Raw genomic sequence first — 19,672 nt, forward strand, 5'->3', positions numbered from 1 at the left:
ATGCATGTAAATTGTGAAAAAAATTCACTGGGACACACAAACCAAACAGAAATATTCCTTTGAAAGTGACAGAACTGCTTAAATCAGCAAACCATAGAAAAAGCAGCAAATGGAAGACTCAAACTCTGTGTTTAAAACACCCCTTTGGAGTTAAATTTGACCAAATAAAAGTTTTAAGTATAAAAATGGCAAAAAGCTACAAAACTAAAAATAGGAAATGCTTCAGAGAGACTAGTTATATTCTGTTTGATAAACTTCTGGAATGTTTTCTTCACTGCGTAAAGTGACAGGATAAGGTCAGTGTTTTGGGATATGTTGTTGTACAGCTACATTTCTGGCATCTGTCTTTTAATTCGTCCTTTAGCTTCAGTCCGATTGGCCGTTCTGGCAGCCTTTTAAATACAGTTCGTCCTGTGACAGGTGCCCATCAAAGGCGTCCATGTAGAGGCTGCTGGTGCTGCTGCCGCTGCTGCCCAGGAACGTGCCGACCGCTCGGCCCTGACGAGCGTGACCGACGGCGTCGCTGAACACTTTGTTGATCTGCTCTTCTGAGGGCATCCACCAGTCTGGGTTTGAGGCACAGTGCATCCGGATAAACTCTGGCAAGGAGATGTTGAATCAAAAGAGATTGAAAAAATGTTCAGTTACTGGAAAAATTAGAAGTCTGTGCCGGGGTTCGGCAGAGACACGGTTCTGAGGGTGACGCCAAACTGACAAGCAGAAGTAGATTTAAAATCTCAGCTCACTTTGCACACTACAATCAGATACGTATCAGATCTGAGACAGAATATAATAATAAGATAATGACATTTAAATATTACTGTTCCAAAAATCAGACCTGGCCACACCTCTTACGTGCTGTAGGTGTTCTTCCAGTGTTTCACATTTAAATTCAGCAGACTGAAGCATAACACAAATACTCCTCTAAATCACCGGACTCGCCCGGGCCGTGTACCTCTGAGGCAGCTGACTTTGACGGGGTTGAGCGGTCGTCTCTCCAGGCCCGGGTCTCCTGAGTGGACCGAACGCTTCCTTTTGCCCAAACCGCACGAGAACTTGAGCTCGTCCGTGGTGAAGACGTAGCGGATCAGGTAGCGCAGCAGCCGTCTGCCGTCTTTCTTCGAGGAGTTGACGGCTTCGTCCCACTGCTTGTTAGTGATGAAGAGAGGGTAGTTCTCCAGGAGCTGCTTACTGCCCTGCAGGGAGGAGGAGCACACAGAGTTCAGGGGTCTCCATAGCCTTACTGCACCATGAATGTGGCCTCGCATGGTTACTTTATCCCAAATTTGACTGCTCTGTCAGCTTTCAAGATGTAGCATGTTTCAGCTAATGTCATGGACGGTTCTTTCAGGGAGCACAACACCATTTAGTGTCATTTTCATTGATTTAACAACGTGTTCTTTTCATTCTACAGGCAAAGGTTGCACAAACACACACAAAAATCCTTTATGTTCTTACAAAATAGCAGAATTTCTGAAATAAAAACACAGACCTCAAACACCGTTTGCCGTTCTTCCTCCTGTAGAGACAGAATTTTTTTTAAGTGCATATTTTCACACCACTTAATCGTACAATTAACAGGATGGAGGAGTTATTAACATATGCTACTTATTACAAGCTTTAAATAGCACTGAATAAAGTACTGCAGCCTGCGTCCTCACCTCGGTGAGCTGCTCCTCCGGCATCGGCTGGATCAGCTGGTTGTGAAACTCAAGAACGGTCTTGAAGTAGTCAAGGACATTTTGACAGGGAACTGTATGAAACACAAGCTAATGTGAGCAGTCAGACACACACATTGCAAAGAGTCCCTGCAAGCGACGACGACACTCATCTGGTGTGCAATTACACAATATTTTCTTTCCTCGTTAAAAGATCGTTTTGAGCCTAATGTCGAGTCATTTTAGACTGAGATACTGCTCAGTGTGTTTAATGTGCAGATAAGAGGAGCAGTTTCACTGCAAAGTAGGTTAAGGTGACACTGGGGAGCTCGGAAAGCTTTGGGGAGAGCAGGAAAGTTATCAAAAATAGATGCTATTAAGACTGTTGCCCCAAACTGTGATGCATTTACATTTAGCGAGAGCATGTGGCTCTCTGAAACTGATGATGAAAAACTCGAGGATGTGCAGGTTTGGTGGCTCATGCATCGTATGCTGTAGGTATAGTGTGAATAATAGGTCTTTTTGATGAGAAAACACTTCCAGCTTAAACTATTTTGACTGAGCTTTACAGACAGGTGACAAATTGAAGAAAGAGCTTGAATAAATGAGTTGAGCAGAGTTGAAATACTTCTGCGATAAATTGATCTACAGAAAATGAAGGGGCCACTTGGATTTTTCTTGGCATTTTTAGCATTTTTAGCCATGTTAGCAGCTTGTGGCTCTGGGGATTGAAATGGTGGTTTGTCAGCCAAACTGAAATATCAATTTTTACTGGTCTATCAATGCTAGTATGAACAAGAGCAAAATGAGCAAAATCTAAAAAATATACTGATATTCCTATGGAAACAGGCTATTTATCAAAGCATGTGTATGTGTCAATTAGTTCGAACACTCAAAATGAAGCTGCAGCTGAGCAAAAAGCCACATGGTGAGTTTCTGTCTGTTTCATCATGGTAGCGTTTCTGTACTTCACTGATCCTGGTTTTGATCTGAACATGTCTCTTGGTCAAGTTCAAAGCAGGATCAGTGCTGATCCTGAATGTGACTTTTCACCAACCGCTGTAACGACGAGGCACAAGGGACCACGCTTGAATCTATTACAGGAAGTTAAGCCTCGCTTGCAGCTCTTGTCAGCATCACCGAGCATTTGTTGACTGAACTTCATTTTAGGTTTGTTTTTGTTGTTCAGTTGACATTGCAGTGTCAATTTTTACAGTGTAATGTAGAGCGCTGTTCGTGCTGAATGTGCACAACTGAAGCAGCGACCCAAACTTTAATTTTACACACAAGATTAAACATTAACTGAAGGATAGAAAGTCAGACTCTGAACTTGGTGTTACACTGATGGACACACATGTTTGTGTCATGATGGACAAGTAAAGTTGAGTAAATCTTTAAGTGCAGAGTCCTGGTTGTGTTTCAACCAGGACTCTGCACTTAAAGATTTACATGAATGGTTACACGAGCGACAGGAACAGGATGTTACTGTAATTTCAAACGGTTGTGTCAACGGTTAAAATCAGTTATCACTACGCTGTAGAAGCGTTCATACAAAAAAAAATTATTAGATTATCATAAATTCCTCACGCAGGCAGCCGCCTCTCAAACATCTTGTCTCCAACAGGGTGGAAAGATAAAAGATTATTCCTAATAATGAATAAAACAGACTTTTGATAGCTAAAAGCAGGAACGAGCACATAAATAAAAGATTTATGCATCAGGATCATTTGCACGGCTGCAGGGAGGAAAACAGGCGATTTGCTGCAGACGAGGGGAAACGATGGAGCTCGTCATTTGTTTGTATAGACTCAATAATTTTATAATAAAAGACAAATTTCTTTCATCTGAATTTAGGTTGTAGAAACATTAAGCACACGCTGGTTATGCTATTTATTATTCATGACACTTTGGCAGAGCTCCAAAATGCACAACTGTGCACAATACTGCAGTTTTCAATATTCATGGGACTCCAACTCAAGTCTCACGGCAGACAAGTCCAAGTCAAGGGGGGGTCAGTGGGGGGCCTCAGCCCTGCAGGGTAGTCCATGGACATCAAAGAGTAATCCAGGCTATAGACTTGAGACTTGGACTCAAGTTGCAGAAATAAAAACTTGTAACTTGGACTATTTTACAGTTAATGTTTATATTAACTGTAAAATCAAAGAAATCATGAAAAATTTCTGAGGGCGCCATTGGTCCAAGTTACAAGCCCTTATTTCTGCAACTTGAGTCTCAAGCCTATAGATTAAATTATCCAGTTGTATATAAAGCATTTAAATGAGCTGCACCTTAAATGTAAGTATATTTTGATGATACTTCTCCACTTTTTATATTTCAGTTTTTACAGTGTTATTCATGCTATTAATAGTTTTACTTTCTGTAAATAAAAGATAAAAGAGCGCTTCCTCTACCACTGCCCTCAAAGATGCTTTCAATGACAGAACGGATTAAAACAAGTCACAGTGGAGACCCCATGCCTGAGTTTGCCTTTGGCCACCAAAATCATAAAAGTCTGCCCCTGACATCAATGAGGGAGTATCTTTTAGAAGCACAGATTTAGTCCTTCCCTTAGCCCTCCAGAGACGTAAAGAATCTATGACAAGGAGCACTGAAGCTGCTTCGGTAGCTCCTGGAGGAACAACAACTTTCCCTCAATGTATCACCAATCTGCATCAGCACATGTAAGAATTAAAATATAAACCTTTGATCCCAGAGAAAAGAATCAAACCCCTGTGAGGTCCCGGCTTTCATTACTGCACCTGGGATATTCTCCAGCTTGTTGCGGAGCTCCTCGTTCTCCTGCTGCAGAGACAGCACCTCCTGCTCCAACTCCAGGCAGCGCGGGCAGCAGCTCTCCTCCTCCTCTTCCTCCTCGGGCAGGGTGGACGACGGGTGGCCGTACGACTCTGACGGAGTCGGCGAGCCCCAGCCTCCGAGGCTGTGTCTTGGAGGAGAGCCCCCCGAACCGGGCTCGGCCGATGGACACTGCTCCTCCTCCAGACCCGCAGCCAGATGCTGCTGCTGCTGCTGCTGCTGCTGGGGCCCTGAGAGCAGATAGTTCTGTAGGGAGTCTGTGAAGATGCGGAGAACGGCAGAGGTCTGTTGTTGGCTCAAATGGCTTTGGTGGGCCTCCTCCTCTGGGTCTGTACTGGAAGAGCTCTCTTCAGGTTTGGGCTTGCCCAGTGAGGAGCAGTGAAATCCCTGTACCTCCCCTGGCCCGTCTTCTAGCTTGATGTTAGAGGTGAAAGAGGAGGAGGAGGAGGAGGGCTCCAGGAGACGGCCGTTGTTGAGGAGGCTGAGGACTCGGCTACACTGCTGGGCGAAGGCATCCAGGATGAGACGATTCTCTGCAGCAGAGAAAAATGAGACAGCGGCGATGAACTTAAACACTGCTGCAGGATCACGATTAGAGTCTGTTGTGGTCTGAGACTGATAAATGTGAGGTTCAAGGTCAGTTTTTGACCTTGGAAACAAGAGTTCACTTCAAGATCTGTTTCTTAGCTGTTCTACAGCTTTTATGTCACATGGTCTCACTGTCAGATTGAGTTTGCTGAGTTGCTACAAGAAAGAAAGAAGGAAAAAGGAGACCGAAAGAACCAAAACCTGAAGCAGACTGACTCCATCTGTTGGTGAAGACCAAGAGACCAAGTCAAAAGCTCCAGAACAGCTAGTAAATGGACCTTTTCCTTGTTGGCTGTCATCTGGCTTTAACAGGTATTATTCTTTGCACTAAGACAAAGTGGTGGAGGAAGTACTCAGATTCTTTACTTTAGGAAAAGTATCAGTATAACAATTACAAGTAAAAGTTCTGCTTCAGTGGAAGTGAAGTATTATCAGCAACATGTACTTAAAGTAGCACAAGTTTAAGTACTCACTCTGCAGAAAAATGGCCCCTGTGACTGATGTACTATCATACATGACATTATTAGGCTGTTAATATTGATGTTTTAATGTTCGCGCTGTTGTTCACTGGTTGAGGTGGAACTGGTTTTAATAACTCAGTTGGTTTAGTCCAAACCGGGAGATCAGGATCCGGCCAGAAAATAAATCTGAGGGATCGTGAGATAAGTAAAAAAAAACAGGAACACATAGCCACACATATCTGTATTCAAAGTGTTTGCAAATCTTTGCTTTTATTGTGAAATGTTGGATGATTTGACCTCACAGGCCTTAAAACTTCAAACTTTGACAGAGGGCCCCAACTAGACATTGTTTTACAGTAAAGAGGTCACAAGGCAAAAAGGTTGGGAACCAATGATTTCAATGCATTCTGTATTAGAAACTTTAATCATATATTTTACTGTAAAACTGAAATGTGAAAGTTCGGGTGTCAATTCACTGTAGCGGCGTAAAGAGTGCACTGCTGTACTGAAGTAGAAGCAGAAAGTAGCAGAAAGTGTAAATACTTAAGTGAAGCACCGAAGAAGTACAACACTTGTACTTGCTGACACAAAATAGTTTCCTATAGAAAAGTCTTGACAACAGTGAGTGATTCTGTGTTTCATCCTCCACTGGTATCCTCTCTTTCCACCCTGTATTATTGCGGCAAAGCTTTTCATTACAGTAACAGTCGGCTCCTCCGTTCATAGAAATGTCAGCTTGATTATGCTGATTTATTCAGATGTCAATAAACTCCGAAGTCACAGTATATCTGTGACCGAAACCCAGCCGAGCAAAGAAAATCAGCACAGATCTATTGTCCAGAAACAAGCCTCAGTGTATAGTTTCCCTGGTAGTCTGGACACGTCTCAATGAGATGATCTCACACATACCTCCATGTAATGATTACCACTGGCCTCACACACACACACACACACACACACACACACACACACACACTCACAAATGTACACAGACAAAATGAGTTCTAGGCGGCCGCTGCCGCGTTGCCACTCGCTCAGACGTGTCTATCAGCCTGGCGCAGATGTGTCGCATTTATTAATATGCGTGCTGTCTCTGTTTACCCGTCGAGATGTATCTGATATCATTCGCCTTCGCCCTGCACTCCCCCACCACCACCACCACCACCACCACCACCCTCCTCTCTTCTCTGTGGCACTGTGAGCTGAGAGCCCCATAAAATTTCATTAAAAACAACACGCTCGGCAGAGGCAAATTTATGAGCCCCATTTATTTTAATCACAACTCTTTGGGAAAGGCTTCTCAATGCAATTTGTGTTATTGTGTGCTGAACTGATTGCTGAGTCTCGGGGTCTCCAGTGCTTCTCCTCAGAAGGGCATCAAGGTTTTTTTTTTTTTTCTTTCTTTTTTCCAGCCATGAGAGGGACATTAAGTTGCTCCCATCGTGCAGATAAAAGCACTTTGATGTGTCATTATCAGCTAGAATGCATGGCACATTTTGCTGGGATTGGATGATACATCTTGTGTAATATGGGAAGATTCACTGGACCGGGGAAAATATAAATTTGTGTGATTATTTCATAAGTGAAATCAGGACCGCGTGCATGCCAGAGTGGATGCAAACAATGGGTCATCATCTCTGAAACCTTTATACATACGAGGAATCAGGCTGGCTTTCACAAATTGAAGTGGGCTGATACTTTTTTTTTTTTAGATCAAACCTGTAATACTTCATGCTCACATTTGTGAATTCTCATGAAGGTGAGGTAATATAGGGCCACAGTGCAACCTGAGCTCAGGCTGAACACTTGATGTCTGAAAAGCAACAATAACCAGCAGCAAATTGAGCCTCTTCTGCCAGCGGTGATAAAGAGATTAATATCTGATTAGAGGATGAGATGTCTAATGTTTAATTTCATAACTGCCAGGATTAGGTTCATTGCTTTCATCTTAATGCTGGCTCCCATGGACCCGCCCTCCACATGGGGAACACATTTCTTCATGAGCCTGCACAGCCCTCTAATGAACAGCAGCTGAGGAGAAAAATGAGCACGGAACAATGTGTTTCAGCTGGAGATTGAGAGGGTCCGTGTATCTTGCACATATACGTGAAAACACACAAGTAAACGTGTGCACACACACATACACAAGGACAGAAAATTACCCAATGTAATTTTTAGCACATGCACAGTGGAGATTCAATCATGACTGCTCTCATTACAGCACCAAATCAATCACTGCTGACAGGAAGAAAAAGAGGAAGAAATGGGAACAAAAACATGAAGCTCAGGTGATGTGGAGCAAACAAAAGAGATCCTTGCTTTTAATGACATATTGTGTTGTCTTTCATTCAAGTTTATTGACTCTGTAGAGGCTTTTATCTACATGCATGTGGGCAGCAAGATCTATAACACACACCAGATTCCAGACAGTCTGAGGACTAGCAGATCAGAAAAGTCCAGATAAATACAACTAGCAGAGCAGGAGTCACTCTCATCACTCACTCTGAACAAGTTTGAAACCCACCTGAGCTGATACCGTAGGTGCAGTCCGGGGAGAATCTGGGCTCCGCTCTGCCGCTGCCGGCGCGCCGCTGCTGGGTACCAGGAGATGCTGCCGCCGCCACGCTGCCCGCCGGCGCTGAGGTGGATGTCGGGACCCTGCTGCTGGGCCTGTTCTCACATGGGAAACGATGCTGCTGCTGCTGCTGCTGAGGCGTCGTGTGATGCTGCTGGCTGCTGCTGATAGCGACGCCGGTTTGGTGGAGCTGCTGCAGACGCTGGTGGTGGTGATGATGGTGCGGCTGGAAATGGTGAGGCTGCTCGGGATGAAAAGTGAAGTGATGCCCGTCGCTAAAGAGGGGCACCTCGACCACAGCGGACCTGTCAAAGCGCGACTTGCCCGCCGAGCGCTTGCTCTGGAAGGTTTTCAGGGTGCTGTACGGACCCCGTTGTTGTCGGCACATCTTCGGGGCGCAGGGCCCTTCATCTGCGGGCTGCATCTCTCCCTCCATCCCTGCCAGGTGTCACGGCGCGGCGGATGGCTCCGGGGTCGGTATTGTGGCTTGCTGGTGTGACAGGCAGCTGACGACTGGGGGGGATCAGATCCGTCACTGTCTGGCTCGGTTTCCCTCATGCACACTGTGTGAAGGGTGGGCTAATTTACTGACAAGCCGCCGCTCCAATCCCCAGTCGGGAGCACCGACACTGAGACTCGTCCGGAGGGAAATACAGGCGGGACTTGTGCGCCGCTGCCTGCCTCCTTTGTAGCCACCATCCACACAGAGAACAACGGGGCGCTGTAGCAGCTGCACAATCTGAAAAATGAAAAAAAAACGCACAACGAAATCCGACAAATGGAAAGGCAGAGGCCATTTTGCTGCTGAGCTCTGAGCATCAATAGAGCAACATGAGCGCAAATGAAAGAAAAGGCTGCCCACACCCAGGCACACAGTGGGAGCTTTACAAGAGCAAATAACCCAATAAAATAATTTGATAGTATTTATTTTTTCTTTTTATAATAGTCTGAAAAAATATTAAACCTACTGAATAAAGAAAACAGAATAAACTGCTACCTTTTGGTCCTGTATTCAACAGACAGAGGCTTTTGGTCTTCTGACCCATATTTAGACATATACTTTTTAAAGTGGTTAAAAGGCCAATTGTGTATAATTAAAGTAAAATTTGTATGTTTTTTAGTTTGCATTTAAGATAGACGTCCTTAGGTTATAGGCTGCAACGCAGCTGTCTTGTTGCCTGCAGGGCTAAAAGTTTGCAACGCCACACGGGGGCGCCACATCAATGGGTTACAAAGTGGAGGGTGAAGAGATGGAGGAATGGAAAAGACCTGCTGCTGATTAGCATAAACGCTTTTTCTCCCTCTCTTCTTTTCAACAGGCCAGTCAGGCCTGGACTTTTTCCTCTGTGTAATATCAAACACCAGCAAGTGCTTAGTCAATATTGTTTCTAAACACCAGACTGAACATGGCTGACTGGGCTAATAATGAAAGGCTAGGCCGGTAGAAAGGCTATATGAGTTGTCTGAATAAAGATATTACAGGCAAATAGAAAAAGAGACACCAAATTAGCTTGTTAGGGTACTTTTTAGCTTACATCCTCTCCTTCAATTAGCCAGAGAATAAATCTGTTTGCATGCTTTAAAACGAGTCTTTGTAACATATGCTGAACAGTGACCTTATTGTCAACTCAAATTTAGAATTACAAGATAATTATTTTGTTTAATTTGGCTTTATTTGCTTATTTGTCAACAGGCTAAATAAAGCTAAAGTTAGCTTAGAAGGCTAGCTAATTTTTATTGTTGGCTAGTACCTCCCCAAAAGACACCCCACAAATACGTTAAAAAAAGAAAAATAAATAAAAGAGGTAAATGCTAAAGGTAAATGTTAAAACATAATGTGACTGTAGAAGAGCAGAAGTAGAGAAGTGTCAGTAAACCGAGAGTAAAGACAGTTTCACAGTTATATCTGGTATCTGAACTTTGCTAATTTTAGCTAACATTAGCTATCGGTCATGCCAGACCAAGTTCACCTGTAGCAGCAAAGGAGTGTGTTATATTAGTCATGAATTCAAGTTTTCATGTGTTACAGTAAGTTTATTTTTTTTCTTATTCCGAAACATACTGTCTTGGCTTCACTTTAAATGTCATTAAGCATGCTGTTTTGTTTTATGACACGTTTTATGACTGTAGCCTGTTGTGCTTCATGTTTTTACAAAGAGCTCTGTCTATAATGTTATTAATATCATTCTATATTATTGATTCAGTGGTCCACATATGCTGCACTGACATCTTCACCGCGGCCGCACAGCCGTAGCTGGTTAATTACAACAATGTATGCATTTTATTTGAGCTCAATCTGGGATTTGAATAATTGGCATCATTGCGCACAGCGACCACCCGAGCCCATGAACGCGCACGTACAGTTAATGGGGTTTACGTGCGCGCGTTCTGAGCCCGAGCCACAAAAGCAGCCAGTCTCCAGCGAGGTGGGCGCACAACGTCTGCACCGACATCAACAAACGACCCCGGGAGTGAGTCGATGAAAAGGAAGAACCGACAGAACCCCGGACATCCTGCCGGACTCTTGAGAAGAGAAGTTCTATGAGAAGTTGACATTTTAAAAGTGACTTAAAAGAGAATATTCAATTAATGATTTTCTCACTTTGCAAATTGGCAAACTTGTGGCTCAAAACGCTGTGCGAGGTGGAAAGATGACGGTGACATAACTTCTCATCTCTGGATCCATTCACTGAGTTTATCTGTCACTAAATAAATGTCACTGGAGAGTCGCTAACCCGGACTGGCACGCTCGGTGTCCGGGAGCTGAAGCCCACAGGACGCAGGGAACCGTGAACCGCAGCGGCTTGCCGGGATGGTGCGCCTGCTGAACTGCCTGCTGCTGGGATATCTGACCTGGAATCTGCGGATATCGGACGCACAGGGGGAGTACTGCCACGGCTGGCTGGACGCTAATGGGAATTATCATGAGGGCTTCCAGTGTCCGGAGGACTTTGACACCATGGACGCCACCGTGTGCTGCGGCTCCTGCTCGCTGCGGTACTGCTGCGCGGCCGCGGACGCGCGGCTGGACCAGGGCAGCTGCACCAACGACAGGGAGGTGGACGACACCGAGTTCGCAGCGCGTAAGTTTAGTCGCTTTTAAACTCGTGTTTGGTTCATTTTAAAGTTCAGGTCTTCCCCAGCTTCTCAGCAAAACCTCACATAAAAGTGCAGATTGGTTCAGAGTTGAATAAGGTTGGATAAAAACACCGCAAATACATGATTTAATTGTTAAATCAATTCAATTTAACCTCGATGCAATTCAAAATTAAATGAGAAAAACACAGTAAAAAACAAATGTTTAGTCTAATCTGTGGCTTTTTAGTCTGATTGAGCTGTAGGAAAGTTCTACAGAGGTCAGAGGTCAGCTGGGCAACATCAGTGCAGACAGGACAGAGCAGGTTTCAGTGCTTGGCTCAAGGACACTTCAGTTTCCAACCACCAGACCGCCTACTGTCATATGAAATTATGAGAAACGAATATGCTAAAGATTTGTTGTGTCTGCTCACAGCGGACAGAAACACATGTGTCTTCAGAGGCGTTTGAGGGACTATTCAACACAGCATGTTGAAGATAAAATAAAAATGTGTGTTAACTTGTTAAAAAGATGCAGGAAAAAACTACTGATGTGTTGAAAATGACACTTTTCTTACACGTGTATGGTCTGTTTTACAAGACTGTCTCATGCCACCTTTTTCTATGCACTTAGTGTCAGTTGAATTAGTTTTTTTTTTAAGGTTTTCATGTATATCCGGCATTAATCAACCAGAGTGTCCAGTTTCCAACACCTGCTTTTGTCTCCGTTCCTGTGGCTTCATTTGACCTCACTGCAGATTTCCATCGGCGCGAAAAGGAAAACCGAGGAGTTTTTGATACCAGTCACTCAACAAATGCTCTTAAAGCTAATTCTTTACGGATCTTTAAGCAGAAATCAGGACAAAACTCGCTGGATCACAATGCAGGAATGTTTTCTCACAGCTTACCCACACAAGCAGGCTTATTGTGCTGCCAAATATAAAAGTCATTCAGTCTGACAGCTCCCTAATTTGCCAACCAAAGTAATCACAACATTATGAGACAGCAACTCATTTTCTTTGGCTTCTTTAAACACTGAACAGACTCAGTGTGTTACATTAACCCTCTGTTAGTTGTGAAATCTTTAGTAATTGGACGCTTTAACCCTCAAGGTTTCATCGGTTTTCTTTAAATTTCCCGAACTGATAAGCTGCTGAGCTTTAACTGAACGCACTGTGTGCTGGCAATTTCCTAATTTTCCCCCTCTCAAAATAAATAAACATTAGCTGATTTCCTCCCAAAGTGCAAACGGGCTTAGTAGAGGGTAACCTGAGCTGTTTGTGTTTTCCAGCAGGAATGTGCCTGTTAGGGTTTGTTAATAATACGATGGAGCATTTAAAAGAAATGACCTGATTAAATGTTCAGTATCAGGATTTTAGCCACTAAAAACATCAGTGCAGGCTTTAGTTTTTAGTGAGCAACGAGGTAACACTTTACTTAACCCCCTGTATTTTGGATTTATAAGCCCTATGTAAACATCCTGTAATGTAGTTAAGAGTTTAAGTATTTGTCAGTAACTAAAACGCCTCCTGTGTGCACCCATAAGTGGAGCTGATGTATGAACAGATCATGAATGACAACACAGTAAACACAGTTGTAATAATGTAAAATATGTCCTCATAGAAGTTGTTATTGTCGACAAATATTGTTGATTAGCAAACACTTAAAATGCAGCTTTCTGCTTCCTCATTATTATCCTAACCTGCCTGTGTTTCCTCTGCCCTCAGAGCCCGTCTACGTGCCCTTCCTCATGGTGGGAAGCATCTTCGTCGCCTTCGTCGTGGTCGGCTCCCTGGTGGCCGTCTACTGCTGCACCTGCCTGCGGCCCAAGCAGCCGACCCAGCAGCCCATTCGCTTCTCCCTGCGTAGCTGCCAGGGCGAAACCATCCCCATGATCCTCACCACCGCTCCCCCGAGCCTCCGCGCCCCATCGCGACAGTCCAGCACCGCCACCACCAGCTCCAGCTCGGCCGGAGGCGGCAGCTCCATGCGGAGGTTCTCCCTCGGGGGTCAGGGGCAGCAGCACGGCTGCCTGGTGTCTGCCACCGTCTCCTCGTCAGCCTCCACCCCCACGCAGACCCCTCAGACTCTGCCTCCACCTCCGCCTCCTCCTTACACATCCCCACCGGCGGCCATGTCAGGAGGCATCCAACACCCCACCACCCACACCCAGCTCCAGCTCCACCAGCCCTCCATGCCCTCTCAGAGCACCGGGTTCCTCCTGCCGCAGCAGTACTTCTTCCCCCTGCAGCCCGACGCCTTCACAGCGGCCAAGAGCTTCGCCGACTTCGGACAGAGCTGACAGGGCTCCCAGCGGCGGAAATAGAGGGATTACAATATTTTCAGATGGTGGGATGTGAGCCGGCGAGGACAAACACACTGCAACACAGCTGGCGGTGTTTGGGTGGAGGGCCCGGGCCAGCTCAATGGACACAGAGAGAGCAACAGGAGGACGAGGGATAAAGTACAACAAAGCTGCTGTGGTGGAGCGACGTGGCCTGAGGCGCTTCCCCCTCTGCATCGCACATCAGGACACATCCACAGAGCTGTTAGAGGCACTAACAGTTTGGAATCTCGTGCACTTTTATCTTTTATTGTAAACAGACCTCACTGGCCTTCATTTTTATTTTTTATACATGCTGTTTTTAAAGGGGACAGCTCACCATACAGACTAAAACCTTAGCAGCGTATCAAACACCTTCTTTTAAAAACAGAAATACTGTAGGCAGCGACACTGTCAAACTCAGACTCTGAGCATTGTTACTTTGTTAGAAATAGATGTTGGAAACCAGGGAAATTTCGTGTTTTTTGACAATCGCAAGGACCTCTGAAGGAAGGGATGACCTGATACACAAAGGTCGTTTAATTTTGGAAGAAATGTGGACTTTTATAAGATGTTGTACAGGCATTATAGCCGCAGCAGGGTTGTCATGTTGATTCCCTAATTTACAGCAAATAAAAAGTTGTCCCTCAGTACCTTCTGTGCACTGATACATGTAAAGAAAAATCTGTTAAATGACATTTTTTGACATATGAACAAAAAAGAAGAAAGAAAAGAAAAAGCGAGCGCTCTGAAAGAAGCCTCATCATCGCTCAAACAAAAAGGAAACCGGAGCGGCCGGGTCCGGCACAGCAGCTCCCTACCTGTCGCTCATTCTTGCGCCAGACTTCACAGCAGGAATGCAGCGCTGAGATCAGTCATTGTCAGTGTTCAATGAGCATGGCATGGCCACAGTGTTAAAAACAACTCGCCCCAGAAATAGAGGTTTAGGTTGCAGCAACAGGTATGGAAAAATCTCAACAAAGACCTTTCTGTTCTCCGCTTATCTGTCTGTGAAATAGACTTGGCAATCAGCGTCTCATGAAACCTGCAAACCTGCTGCATTCAGGGCTCCCCGAAGTCTGTTATCACTGGACTTTGATATCACAAAACACAACTTCCATCATGAGAAATTTGACGGATTTTAGTGTTAACTTTTTCAGGTCTTGTTTATGTTTGCAGCTGTCAGTTCAGACTTCAGCTCTCACATTCCACGCTCTGCTTATAAAGAGAAAATGCAAGTTGTGAACAAGGTTTCATGACATTTCCTAAATCTTTGGGATACGTAAAATCTTTAATGTCTTTGCCAGGCCTCAAAAAGTTTCCAGCTTCTTTTTCCAAGTTATCCATGAAGGCAGGAATCCTGATTATTAGTCCGGGCACTGAAGGCTTTTACTCGAAATTTAAACTTTTTCTGGGTCCCAAACTTCTGACAACTCTCATAACAAAATCTGTCATATACTTAAATCGCTGTGGTTCAATTAAGTTGTAATCTTTGACATTTCCATGAATCAAACCAGGCTTTTGATACCATTTATGGTTGGCAGTTTTTCCATTCCATAATTTTCTCTATAGTTTTCAGTCCTAGTGGCGGAGTCCGCCATCCCTGCCCTGGATTCAAACCGCCTGTCTATGATCAGAGGATTTACAGGAAAAGATGCCTGGATGTAATCCAGCTTCAAGGTACGGTCACATTACATTTCCCTTCAGCAAAAATGTAACATAAAAGGACAAGCTGTCACAGCTGTGATGAGGGTGATAAATTAATATTGATCAGAGTCAGTGACTGTAAACAGAGTGACGCCACAGTCAGTGTCTGGTGGTGTGATAATGTGTCAAATACAGAAAAACATTTATATCTTCTCCGTTCGCAAACACAGTGCAGCTGCCACTGAATATCAAAAAACGTCAACATTTATTCTCAAAAGAAGAAACAGTCCATTTATAATCAGCTGATCCTGTTAAATGCAGTAATACTACAAGATGGATCAAACACAGATACACCAGCTGCTCTTTGCAATCCGTTTTCACTTCTTTATCAAACCACATGATGTTTTTTTGGCTGCACTGTTAACACATACACCAGTTTCCCTCCTGCCTTTCTGACAAAGCTGCTCAACAAGTATTTTTTAAGTGATTGAAGCCAAAACCAACGATTAATCATTGATTTATCTGGTGATTCTTTTCTGCATTTATTGTTTGATCTGTAAAATGGTAGAAAATTGTTCCTTAAGCTCAAGGTCTTAAAGTATCCTGTTTTGCTCGACCAACAGTCCAAAACCCAAAAATATTTCATTTGTAACAGGAAACAAAATCTTCGCATTAGAGGCACTGAAATGTTGATCTCCTTGCTTAATGAATGAATTATAGATTATCAGATGTTTCCACTAGTAATTGTTTCAACCTAAAATTTTAACACTATCTGGTAGATTTATGGCACCAACCTAAAAATATCTATCTAATCTAAAAATGCTAAATCATAAAAAATGGCTCCCTGATGTATTTAACAAACATAAGAAATATGAAATACAGTCTGCTTGGGTCACTTTTAGCTAATTGGGATACTTATCTATGATGTGAACAGATTACTGTGTGTTTGGAGTCCCAGGCAGTCCACACAAGTAGAAGGTCGACAACTCAGGACTGTGTTGGTGTCACTTGTTAGTCCTGCAGGCGGACTGATCGGTTCCTCTCTGCCTTTTCCTGTTTAGCTCTCACTGCTGTTCGTATGTCCTGTTTGTCGCCACACACACACACACACACACAAGATGACACCGTGATTACAAACATGCACGTACACAGAAGAAGCAGCAGTGATGTTCACATTGTTCCTCCATGACTGTAAAGTTTATTTCAGTAGTCCTTCATGGCAGTAAAAGACAACACTTATAAGTTTGCAGTCCCAACATGCAGAACAATCATTGAACAAAATGACGGAAAAAAGAAACGAATATCGAAAAGAAAAGTCAAAGGTGCGCCTTTTTTTTTCTCTTTTGTGAAGTGATCAACACTCGAGGGAGAATCAAAGTAGTACAGTTAACATTTCAGAGAACAGTTTGTGTTACCCATTCATGCAGCCCACGACTTTCACAGACAACAACGTGTGTTTTATGTTTTCTGGAAAAAGAAAGCAACAGTCCAAGCCTTCCACGACGACGACATCCACATTCAGCAGTTTGGCAATTTTTTTGACAAGATGACAACCAATTAAGTTTTAACACTGAAGACCAGCAGAGAAAAATAATCATAAACCCTCTCTGAGCTGGGGAACACAAACGAGCTTTCCTGTTAAGCGGAGGTACACTGCATGAAGAAAACAAGTTACAAACGTGTACACTGAAGATAAATCATATCCCGAAACCAGAGAATACCAGATATCCACTACTGGAAAGGTACATGGAGTGCTTTGTGCAACATCTCCCGTCGAAGCGAGCCGAGCATCAGAAACTCCCACAGTCGAGGCTGAGAGTTTGACTGCAAACACACGCACACACACACACTCGTACCACACACTAACACCCACACATTCCCATTCGGGCCATGCATCAGCACACAGTAGTACACCATAGCTATACCTGGAGTCGTGCAGACGGACAACTGGAGCAAGCTTCACCACACTCACTCATACACTCACACACTCACACACACACGCGCACATACAATAAAAGAAACACACCAGGAGCACTGAGACGCCAGAAAGTCCCAGTCTCACACAGAGGACACAGACATGCAATGCATACACAGACGTTATCCACGTTAGAGGTGACACACACACACACAGCACATGCACATGCAGGCAATAAACTGACACACACACTCACACACACCATCAGAAATCTGATCTCCCATAGGGAGAAGAAAGCAATCACACGGACATTAAGTAGTCAATTATAAATAAATCAAGCTGTAACAATATTAATATTAATAGTAACAAGACATTTAAGAAAGCTCAGTTTTCTCATTCGATCTATTCTATCCTGCCAGTTGATCAGAGGAAGAAAAAACCAAAAAGTTACAGACAGTTCATTACAAAGCCAGTCAATGCAAAATTCATACATCTCCAATATAAAAATACAAATCCACAAAATAACTATAGAGACAAAGTAGTTTTGATATTGTCGTGGAGTTTTCCTGGCTAATATTTCTCTCTCCCTTAAGCTAATGGCACTTATGTTAGAAGGATAAAATCTCCATTTTAAGGGAAACACTATCACGACCGTAAGCTTTAACAAGACCACCAGAGAGCCTCCAGTTCACCTCTGCAGGAACAAATCTGACTGAATACATGTGCCACAAGGCACTCGGTAGTTTTCACATTGTACGAGTGCAATACTGTGGTGGGGAGACAGTGATTTTGTCGTCAGTGAGTGTGTGTGGAGCACTGGTCTAAGCTAGCCGGCTAAACTACTCTTGGCTATCGTTTTCTTCTATGAGGGAAAGGGTCTACGTAGGCACCGTTGTGATCGTTGAGACAGGAGTGATGTGTGGAATGCAATTATTTGTCAAGAGCAATGCTTCTGCTGTAAAAACGGTGGAGACAGGACGACGGCAGGTTGCAGGAGGCAACTTCTTACAAAAAGAATAAAAAGGAACAAATAAATACAAGCAGGCACGATATCTACATACTTTAAAAAGGAAACTAAAACGAAAGAAATGCATTTTTCAAAGAAACGACAATGAAGGCATGAGCAGATGTAAGGCTTTACATAATAGATGCTTCATTAAGTGCAAAAAGAAAATTTAAATATTACGAGTGTCTGCTCTGAAGTGGTCCGTTTAGTGCTGGAATACACTCAGGAGTGTGATTACATTTGGTTTAAAGTTTTCCGAATTCACGAGTACTTGGACGATTGTATATACGACTGCTCTTTGGCAATCTTCAAGTTCAAATCCTCTAAAACTAATCATCATCCAGTGTTTTCACTTCTATAATAAACAGTGTTCAGGAGTTTGATTTCAATCTAATTAAAGGACTTTAGATGCTTTTCGATAGAGAGGAGACGTTCCCTCCAACAAACTGAGCGAGAACAGTGAAGAACTTCAGAACGCAGACCGCTAAGAAAGCACAGCGCTCACCATGTCTGCTGACACACAACTACAGCTGATAGTGAACACATTTTATTTTGTTCCTTGTTTTTTTTTTTCCTTCCCTTTTTCAAAGACAACTCGACGTCACTCTCCTCTGTCCATTTCATATTCACGTCCAAACATCCCCTCAGTGCAGGAGGCACGCGCTCGCGCCTCCTCTCCTCCCCGTTAAGCTTCAAATATCGCCTTCAGAAGCGGCTGCTGTGGCTCCGGATTGGCCGGCGGCTCACCACTCGTTGGTCCTCTGTTTGGTGGTGTCGTACGCTCTGATGACCTCAGACTGAGACACCACTCCGTTCTCGTCTTGAGAGAAGGCGTAGCCATCTGAAAGAGGAGCGAAGCATTTAAAACCGAGGTCATGCAGATCAGTGATTAATGTAACAAAAACAAATTATAACTTATAAAAAGACACACTTTAAACAACTGAATACACTGAATAAACAATTAACAAAAAGACAAAAGTTAAAGCAATAGTTCAACATTTTGGGAAATTTGTAATTGGCTTTCTTGCCGACAGATGAGAAGCCACTCTTAAGCTATAGCCAGCAGACAGTTAGCTTAGCTTAGCATAAGACTAGAAACAGGGAAACGGCTATAGAACTAACACATTATATCTCGTTCGTTTGCCTGTTTTCACCTGTTTCCAGTCTTTATGCTAAGCTAAGCTAACTTTAACTAACCCCAGTCTGTACCTCTCATATATTAGCATTACATTCGAGTGACAGAGCTAAGCATCCCTTCTCTACGATGTTTGAAAAACATTCATAAGACACATTTCCATCACCCTCAAAGACTCTTCGAACCATGTGGATATAAAAAAAAAAAGTCTGCTGCGTGATGTAACATATCACTGATGCTGATACACGATGGGATGGGCTGTAGTTTCATATTTAACATCTCAGAAACAAAGCCAAAAGACATATTTCCCAAAATGTCACACTATTCCTTTAAAATAAACAATATGAAAATAAATTAAAAAGAGCTTAAAAAGTGATCACAAATGTTTTATCTGTAGTATAAAAGCAGCCCTGTGATCTACCACCTAAGCTTTCCTACAGGGTTTCCTTTCTGACCTTTGACCCCTGACTCACCT

General features: G+C 43.5%; 3 protein-coding genes across 10 annotated transcripts in view; 1 reads left to right on the forward strand and 2 right to left on the reverse strand.

The window, feature by feature from the left end:
* Window positions 1-366: 366 nt before the first annotated feature.
* On the reverse strand, window positions 367-8,532 carry LOC121611942 (BEN domain-containing protein 4). Its single transcript, XM_041944677.1, has 6 exons — window positions 8,046-8,532; window positions 4,418-5,005; window positions 1,662-1,753; window positions 1,493-1,519; window positions 956-1,196; window positions 367-599 (listed from the first exon to the last, which is right to left on the reverse strand). The coding sequence occupies exons 1-6, from the start codon at window positions 8,530-8,532 to the stop codon at window positions 367-369; spliced, it is 1,668 nt and encodes a 555-aa protein (XP_041800611.1).
* Window positions 8,533-10,548: 2,016 nt separating this feature from the next.
* shisa3 (shisa family member 3) lies at window positions 10,549-14,112 on the forward strand. Its single transcript, XM_041944557.1, has 2 exons — window positions 10,549-11,179; window positions 12,899-14,112. The coding sequence occupies exons 1-2, from the start codon at window positions 10,909-10,911 to the stop codon at window positions 13,471-13,473; spliced, it is 846 nt and encodes a 281-aa protein (XP_041800491.1). The 5' UTR covers window positions 10,549-10,908; the 3' UTR covers window positions 13,474-14,112.
* Window positions 14,113-18,592: 4,480 nt separating this feature from the next.
* atp8a1 (ATPase phospholipid transporting 8A1) overlaps window positions 18,593-19,672 on the reverse strand; it is a 101,392-nt gene continuing 100,312 nt past the window's right edge. For all 8 annotated transcript variants that reach the window (XM_041943533.1, XM_041943536.1, XM_041943531.1 and 5 more), the window contains one exon: window positions 18,593-18,903. In XM_041943533.1, the coding sequence (XP_041799467.1) occupies window positions 18,806-18,903 (98 nt within the window). In that variant the 3' untranslated portion in view covers window positions 18,593-18,805. The remainder of the gene's footprint in view (window positions 18,904-19,672) is intronic.

The sequence above is a fragment of the Chelmon rostratus genome, chromosome 9 (assembly GCF_017976325.1).
Source record: "Chelmon rostratus isolate fCheRos1 chromosome 9, fCheRos1.pri, whole genome shotgun sequence".
In the NCBI taxonomy this organism is placed as follows: Eukaryota; Metazoa; Chordata; class Actinopteri; order Chaetodontiformes; family Chaetodontidae; genus Chelmon; species Chelmon rostratus.

What these genes read in the sequence shown, in the direction of transcription:
- shisa3 (XM_041944557.1), top strand. Translation starts at nt 10,909, where the DNA reads ATGGTGCGCCTGCTGAACTGCCTGCTGCTGGGATATCTGACCTGGAAT. An exon ending in CGACACCGAGTTCGCAGCGC is followed by an intron (nt 11,180 to 12,898) that starts GTAAGTTTAGTC and finishes CTCTGCCCTCAG; the next exon opens with AGCCCGTCTACGTGCCCTTC.
- LOC121611942 (XM_041944677.1), bottom strand. Translation starts at nt 8,532, where the DNA reads ATGGAGGGAGAGATGCAGCCCGCAGATGAAGGGCCCTGCGCCCCGAAG. An exon ending in CAAGCTGGAGAATATCCCAG is followed by an intron (nt 1,754 to 4,417) that starts GTGCAGTAATGA and finishes TGTTTCATACAG; the next exon opens with TTCCCTGTCAAAATGTCCTT. An exon ending in CAAAGTCAGCTGCCTCAGAG is followed by an intron (nt 600 to 955) that starts GTACACGGCCCG and finishes TCTCCTTGCCAG; the next exon opens with AGTTTATCCGGATGCACTGT.